General features: G+C 50.8%; 1 protein-coding gene across 2 annotated transcripts in view; it reads right to left on the bottom strand.

Annotated features, from left to right (window-relative positions):
* Positions 1 to 633: 633 nt before the first annotated feature.
* Positions 634 to 7675, bottom strand: part of Atg17 (autophagy-related 17) — a 58571-nt gene continuing 51529 nt past the window's right edge. Inside the window, exons 3-9 of one of the 2 annotated variants that reach the window (XM_076907960.1) lie at positions 7317 to 7605; positions 6278 to 7220; positions 5984 to 6204; positions 5048 to 5678; positions 2660 to 3379; positions 1497 to 2561; positions 634 to 1309 (exon numbers count right to left, since the gene is read on the bottom strand). In XM_076907960.1, the coding sequence (XP_076764075.1) occupies positions 1205 to 1309; positions 1497 to 2561; positions 2660 to 3379; positions 5048 to 5678; positions 5984 to 6204; positions 6278 to 7220; positions 7317 to 7605 (3974 nt within the window). In that variant the 3' untranslated portion in view covers positions 634 to 1204. The remainder of the gene's footprint in view (positions 1310 to 1496; positions 2562 to 2659; positions 3380 to 5047; positions 5679 to 5983; positions 6205 to 6277; positions 7221 to 7316; positions 7606 to 7675) is intronic. The other variant, XM_076907961.1, reaches the window with a different exon arrangement.

Raw genomic sequence — 7675 nt, 5'->3', positions numbered from 1 at the left:
ATACGTGTGTATATATATTATAATATATATAATATATACAATAAACGTGTGATATATTGTATATATAATATATATAGTAGTCTGCATATACAAAGCATTCGTGATGTTCGCGTTACGCATCCCACCCTCTCATTCTGTCTATTTTAACTAAATTTTTTTCTCCGTTTTCGCTGGTTTCTTTGTAAAACTTACGCTCTACTACGATAAATTTTTTTCTTCTTCTTCTTCTTCCACCCCTACATCATACTGCTCCCGCGATGTAAAGATTAGTAGTAGTAGTAGTAGTAGTAGTAGTAGTAGTAGTAGTAGTTGCAGCAGCGGTAGTAATAGTAATAATAATAATAGCGATAATAATAACAATAATATTGATATTAATAATATTAATGATAATAATAAAAAATAGTTTGAATCGCGGAACGAGGAAATTTCGTTTCTGAGTCCGGGAATAAAGAAAAAAAAAGAGCTCCCCCTCTTCCGTAATCGCGCACTCTAACTTCCTCTCCGTTGCACGCGGTCAGCTTATTTAAATTACGAGAAGAAGATCGTCGATGCCGCGCGCGTTTAATTATATTAATAATAATATTATACTTTATATATATCTATATATATATATATACTCACGGTTGCTCAAGATTTTCTTTCTTACTACTATTCTTTCTTTCTCTCTCGCTCTCTCTTTCGCGCGCGCTCACACTCACGCTCTCGATTCTCTTGTGGAAAATAAAAAGAAAACTAATAATAAAAGGAATACAAACGTCGTTACGCTTCACAGCTAACCACAGCATTCGGCAATTATGTTTCACTCATTTTTTTAAAAATTACTTGTATCACAATGAAACGCCAGCGCATCCTTTCGTCTCTGATCCCTAATCCAACTCGTACCTCTCTTCGACGATCGCTCAAACCTTCTCGTCTCTCTCTCTATCTCTCTTTCTACCTCTCCCTCTCCCTCTCTCTCTCTCTACCTCTCTCAGACACACGCGAACTGTTCTCAAGGATGCGTTTGCAGGCTCTGGCAGGTTTTGGCCTTGATCCGAGGGTTACCGGATGGTCTCGAGCGTGTACGCTAAGGATCCGCGTGTCGGATGAACTGCACGTGCAAGGCCACAGGTGTTCATCCCCGCGACACGGATCCGCGGTCACAGGGCTTAATATCGGTTCGTCGCGGAGAATATCGGTTGGTTCGTCTCGCCTCGTCGCGCGGTTACTCTTGCTGGACGCTGGCCAGCTTGGCCGCGCCATCTTCCACAGGTTTCACCAGCACTCGATAGAACATGGTGCCGCGTGGCACGCGATACCGGTTCTCCGACTGAAACACGAACAAATCTCGTATGTACATTGCTGCCTTGCTCAATGCTGGTCGAGTTTTATCTCGTCGAAAGTACCTCTTTTAAGATACTACACTCTCAAACGCTTATCGACACGTGCACGAGCAAGTTAATAAGATACGTGGTATCGAGAGTAATGGCAAATATGTGTGTATAGCATCTTCATACCTTTCTAGCGTGACAGTACTGCTTGCCAACGACCTCGACGATCGCCTGGGAGCTCTTTGGGGTCTCGTCGGGGTTCAAACCGAAGTCCAAGCCAGCGATCGAGTCCGAATTAAGGAAATACAACGTCATGGACTCTTGGTACAACATATAGGTCCCGTGGGTCGGGTCCCAGAACACCAGCACGTGGTCGCCCGTGTTGCAGCTGGTCACAGTTATGTGGCCCAGTTCCACGAGCTTCTCAGCGATCTTCTTCATCTTCTTCTGCACGTGGGTCAAGTAGGTGGTGCAACCGCATCGACGCTGCGGTTTTGGGCTGGTCGCCGCGTCGCGACGGGCTCCAGACTCGGATACCACCGCCACAGAAGCGTTCATGTCCTTCTCGCGGCTCTCAGAAGAGGACGACGAGTCAGACGCGGCAAAGCTCCTTGGTCGTTCCTTCACCAGCTCCATCTCTAACACGACTTTGTCCGCCTCCAACGCTTCTATCTTCGCCTCAGCCGACACCTCGCTCTCGCAACGCGCTTGCAATTCAGCGCGCAGCCTCTTGTTCTCGTTCTTGAGTAGTTCGACCATCTTGGAGAGGCAGCTGGGCTTGTTGCTCGCCTCCAGTCGCACCTTCTTCGACTCAGACACCTGCACCTCGTCCTTCTCCGGCTCCAAGCTCTTCGCCACGTCCTCGAGACTGCTCTGACTCATCTCCAGCCGCTCGTCACTGCTCTCTTTACGCAATACAGGCTCAGCAAGGACGCTCTTGAACGTCTCTGGCTCCATCAGCTGCCTGATCGTGCCCTTGTAACGCTTGCACTTGTCCAGCAAAGCGATTTCTCTCCTTCTGTAGATCTCCACCTCTCTGTCCTTGTCCTCGACCATTCGAGTGGCCAGTCGCAGCTCGTTCACCAGATCCGACACGCTCGCGCGCTCTGGCTGCTCGCTCTCCACGGCTCTCAACGTCACAGTCCAGTCCTCCAGGTTCTGAGCCTTCTCCATCCGCGACTTCAACAGCTTCATATCCTGCGCTGCTTGGGACAACACGTGTCTGATCAGTTCCATGAAATCCGACCGCCCCTGGAAACCGAACGAACAGGGCACGCGTGTACAATTAGTCGTCTCAATCAATCGTCCCTGAATCCATCGCACACTCTACGTACACGTCCACTACTTACTTCCATCTTATCGAATCTACCATCGCTCGAGCTCCTCTCCATGGTCGACGCGACGATGAACTCCAAACGGCTTCTGATCGAGTCCAACTTGTCTGTGTACTCCATCTGAAGCTTGTCGCTGGTCTCCTTCGCAATCCTCTGCTGCTCGCTGCCCAAACCCTCCTCGATCCGCTCCTGGATCCTCGTCTTGCACTCAGCCACTGTGTTCCTCAACGCAGCGATCTCCATGTCCCTCTCTTGAACTGCTGCGTCTTTCTCAGTGCGCGCCTGATTCAATGTCTCTTCCAGCTGCTTGTGCAGATGCGTCTGCAGGTCCCTCATCTCCTGTTCGTCCTCCATCTTCTGGCGCATGGTCGTGATCAGACGCTCGCGTTCAGCCAGCTCTGTCTCCTTCTCCAGCAGGTTGCGTTTCAGCGTGCAGATCTCCTCCTCGCGGCTCTCTATCAGCTTCTTCACGTCAGCCATCTCGAGCTCGTGGTCCACGGTCAGCTCCTGCTCCCTCTCGCGCAGACGACGGTCGCACTCGCTCGAGTACAGCGAGAGGACCTCGCGCACCCTCTCCGTCATCTTCGAGAATCCTGTCTTCTCCTCGTCGGTGCGATCCCTGAGGACGGCCAGCTCCTGGCGCACGGACGTCAACGCCTCGCACACCATCGCTTTCATCGTCTTCAGGATCGAGCGCAGCCGCTCCGCCTCCTCGCGCGTGTTCCCGAGATTCTCCTGAAACGTCGACGGGTGAGAAGAGGACCAGCCTGGCGAGCGAGCGACGTACGAGCGTGCACCCTTCCGTGTTAAGACACGAGCGAGCGTCGAAAACAGCTATTATCTCATATATATAGTCAAAACGTAAAGATCGTTCGCAAGCGTGATGAGAAGACTGTTAATGTCGTTAAAAAAAATGGTAACAGGGGGATACGAGAAAAAAAAAAAGAGAAAAAAATACAGTTCGACAAGTAAGAAGCCATAGAGGCGTTTAATTTGTGTGTGTGTGTGTGTGTGGGTGTCTGTATGGAGTGGTAACGATGCGAGAAGTGGTCGTTAGTGTGGATACAGCGAGCAGTCGGTCCAGTCGGAAACAATCTGCGAGCAAAGTCGTCGATCTAGTCTGAAAACTGAATCAATAACGTCCAGTGTGTGTGTCACTGGGGACGCACTTTCAAGGGGGTAAATGGGATCGAGGGGAATCGAGTGCGACGGCAGCTATCCTGTAAAGAAATTAAGAAACACACGCACTCTCACACGAGACAAGACGCGAGCTGGTCGGACACGATCGCAACGAGACACGCAAGCACTACATTTTTTTAAGGGTAGACTAGAACAGGAAGTTGCAACGGAACTTGGCCTCGTCCGAGCGTTACTCGCAGGCAATACATACCTACACGGTTCTCGACAATCGTTTAGCGTATTAAGACAGAGCGCTAATTGCTTACTGGGTAGCGAAACGACGAATGTAAAGACAACGACAACGAAAGTACCTAGAAACCACAGAGAGAGATTGTAGGGAGGGTAAGCGACCAACATTGTCGAGCAGGAACCACTTGCCTTTGAAATTGTTCGCACGAGAAGGGGATGTAAGTAGATACACGAGGTGTGTTCGAAAAGTAATGGGAATTCTTTTATTTCGCGATCGATTCTTTGCTGCGATGTTAAATATTGCTTTTGGTTATTCTGCGAAGATGACTAGCGCCTCATCACGTGAAGAACTGACGAAAACGTGAAAAAAGTGGAGGAAATAATTATGAAGTTCAACGCTGTTTGCATGAAGCAATTCAGATTTGTAGCGAAACAAATCACGACGATGCACGAGCTCACACTTCGTTTAATCTGTAACGCCACTCTAGCTTCCACATTCCCCAGATATAGCTTCACATAATTTTTGTCTCAAGTGATCTTAAAGAACCGCGACTTTACAAGCACAGATTAGATTAAAAGCGCATCACCAACAGAGCCAACAGTTATCTCAAAGATCGAGTTCGAGAAGTGTTTCGGTGCTCGAAACAATCATTAACCCAAGTAATACAATATCTAACAATCCAAGAAGAGCGCAACATCGTCCGCGACTAGACAAATCCCAAACTCCTATCACTCTTCGAACACACCTCGTACACAGGGGTACGATACACGGACACGATATACACAAATTAGACAGATAGCAACGAAAAATACGTTATACAAGAGTTAAAAGGGGGATGCATGTTCTAATGTCGAATATGTAAGCAAACGAGTGTACCATATAGAAGTAGTAACAGAAGAAGAAGAAGAATAAGAGAAGGAAGTTTAAGGACAGCGAGGCGATCATGGGCTGGAGGAGAGAACGTATGAGGCGGTAATGGAACGTTTACGGCTACGACTACAAGGTCTGTTAGCGAGCTGTAAGTCGTCCAGTACCTGGAGAAGGGAAACGATAGCCTGGTGCTGGCCGTCGGCGGGGTGTTCGCTGAGGCTGCTCGGCAGGGACTCGTCCATGTAAAACTCAGTACCCATGAAGTCGGTAGCGCCAACCCCGACGGATGGACTGCTACCGCCACTGCCTGACAGCTGGTGGCATTGTTGCTGCTGGCCGTCGCACATCACGGACCGTGACAGGGAACAGGAGGGGTTTGGACTGAGCGAGCTGGGCTGGTCGGCTGTAGCCGTCGTCGATGGCGGCTCGTGATATTTGGGTACGCCGTTGCTCTGTGCAGCGCGATGAAGCATCGAGGCGGACTCGCCGTTCTCGGCGCACTCGGTTAGCGGGCTCAGCTGAGCGGGTCGCTCGCTGGCGGAGAGGCTTGGGAAATGGAAGGATCCGGGCTCGCTCGAGGAGGATGACCGGTTCGTCAGGTCCGCGACTTTCGAATTAAGCGGGGATACGTTAGTTGAGGTCGAGGAAGCGGGGGACACGCTTCGCGAGGCACCAACCTCCAATTGCTTCTGACGCATTTGTTTCGCGCCTTCGTACGACTCCGGCTTCGAGTCCGCCGCGCCCTGCCCGATCTTCTCGAACTCCTCCGTGTCTGTCTCCGACTCGAAACAACCCCTGGAATCAAGCAGACGCGTGGTTATGGTTGTACAAGTTCTTCCGAGTCTGTTGTAGTCCTCAAAGTCTAGTACAGTGGTTTCTAACTGGTGCTTTGAGGATTTAATCGCAAATTGGAAGTGTATGATTGTATTCAAGTGGTTGAATGTCAAGAAATTGAAATTATTTCAATGCGTTAACGTAAATAAAAGACAGCTATCGGTTCGAGAGGGTTTCCAACTGTTTGTACGCTGTTTTGCATCGTAAAGAATTTTAGGAACCACTGGTCTAGTATATAAGCATTCGTTAAGAGCACAGATGGATACCTGTCGAACAACATCGGCGCCCTCGTCCTTTCCTGATCCTTCGCAGCTACATCGACGCGCATAGAGGTGCTGCTGTCCTTCTCCTTGTTCCCATCAGTGCTAGCATCGGTCAGACTCTTCGACAAGAAGAACTGCGTGATGCTATTCAAATCTGGCGACGAGATGGTGAGCGCCAGGTCTGGTAGCTGCGATCTAAGAGATTCCATGTCCTCTGCCGTCAACTGTCGAACAAAAATCATTCGATTACACGTGGCTCCTATTTCCTGCGTATTCAACTAGTAAACCAGCAAGTACCTTTGGCAAGCTGTTGTCGAAAACGGACGGCGCTTGAGTGGCGAACGGAGGCGGCGTGTCCTCGAGTCCTGGGAACAGCGTGTTCAAGAAGTGTCCGTCGAACTTGCTCTGGAACTTCCTGCGACGAGCCAGCTCTTCGCTGTGAACTGTCAGCAACTGACACGCGAGGTTGCTGGCCCAAACTAAGAACGCTTGCGAGAACGTTCGCCTGCGTACAACCTCGGCCACAGCGCTCACGTACATCTGAGGCGCCATGTGGATCTGCTGGAGCACCTCCAGGTGCCTTCTCAGACGTTTCAAACTCTCGTGGTACATCACCAGCTTCCCGTCCACCTCCATCATCTTGTTCTCCACGTACATGATCCACTTGAGCCGATGGTAGATGTTCACTGACAGCTCCTCCTTCGCCTTGGTGCACCTGCGTCTGATGTCGCGCAGCTTGTTGTGGTTCTGCAGCATCACCATCAGCTGGCGTCTGTGCGAGGTGCAGAGGTCAGGTAGCACGCTGGGATCGCCCAGGTTGTTCGCGCGGCTCTGGTTCTGCAGGAAACCCTGCGCCAGCTCCCCTTGCTCGTGCACCAGCTTCTTGGTCTGCGCCATCAGCTGCTCCAACGCGAACAGCCTCTCGCCAAGCCCTTTGATCTCCTTCATGTCCTGCTTGTTCGCGTTGTCGATGGCAGCGTTCACCTCAGTTTTCAACGCCTCCATCACCCTCTCGTCGAACTGCTCGAGCCCCCGCGAGCACTGCTCCGCCACTTGCTCCAGACTGCTCTGATTGTCCTTCGCGGAGATCCATCGAAGTAAGCTCAGAACCTCGTCTCTGCCCTCGGGTTCTTTCTCAGGCTGGCTTGGCTGATCGTCTGGGCTTAACAGTCCTTCTGCTTGGGCTCTCAACGCTGGCAGGATTGGGATCTTCGCTAGGGTGCCCAGGTCCGCGTTGAAGCTGCGAGAAGATCATTTTTAGTGGAAAATTAGATGATATTGTTCAGTGGCGAGTGATCTGTGATTAATCGACAGCTTCTTCGATTTTGTTACCTACTTTTCGAGCAGTTCCATGTGCTGTTGCCTCTCGCGCAGGTACACAGCGAAGCTCTGCTGCAGAAGATCGGCGCGCGACTGGAACATCTGCGTGATGTCCTCCAGGTTAGCCACCACGGCCGCCCAGCCCTGTTGCTGGAGGTGTTGGTCGTGGACCAGCCTCTCGCAGATCCTGGTCTGCTCGCGTGCCAGTCCGCAGCATTGCTGAGCGAGTTGGGCACGGGCGACGACGGTCTGGTAAGTGGCTGGCATCGCCAGCGACGCGTCGATTTGACTCTGGAGATCGACATCTGCAACACAATGGAGGATCCATCGTAAAACTTAAGTGACGCGCCACTTAACAAATACATTATGCAATTT

Source organism: Xylocopa sonorina, chromosome 17 (genome assembly GCF_050948175.1).
Source record: "Xylocopa sonorina isolate GNS202 chromosome 17, iyXylSono1_principal, whole genome shotgun sequence".
NCBI lineage: Eukaryota > Metazoa > Arthropoda > Insecta > Hymenoptera > Apidae > Xylocopa > Xylocopa sonorina.
This window is presented reverse-complemented; position numbering and strand designations above follow the sequence as displayed.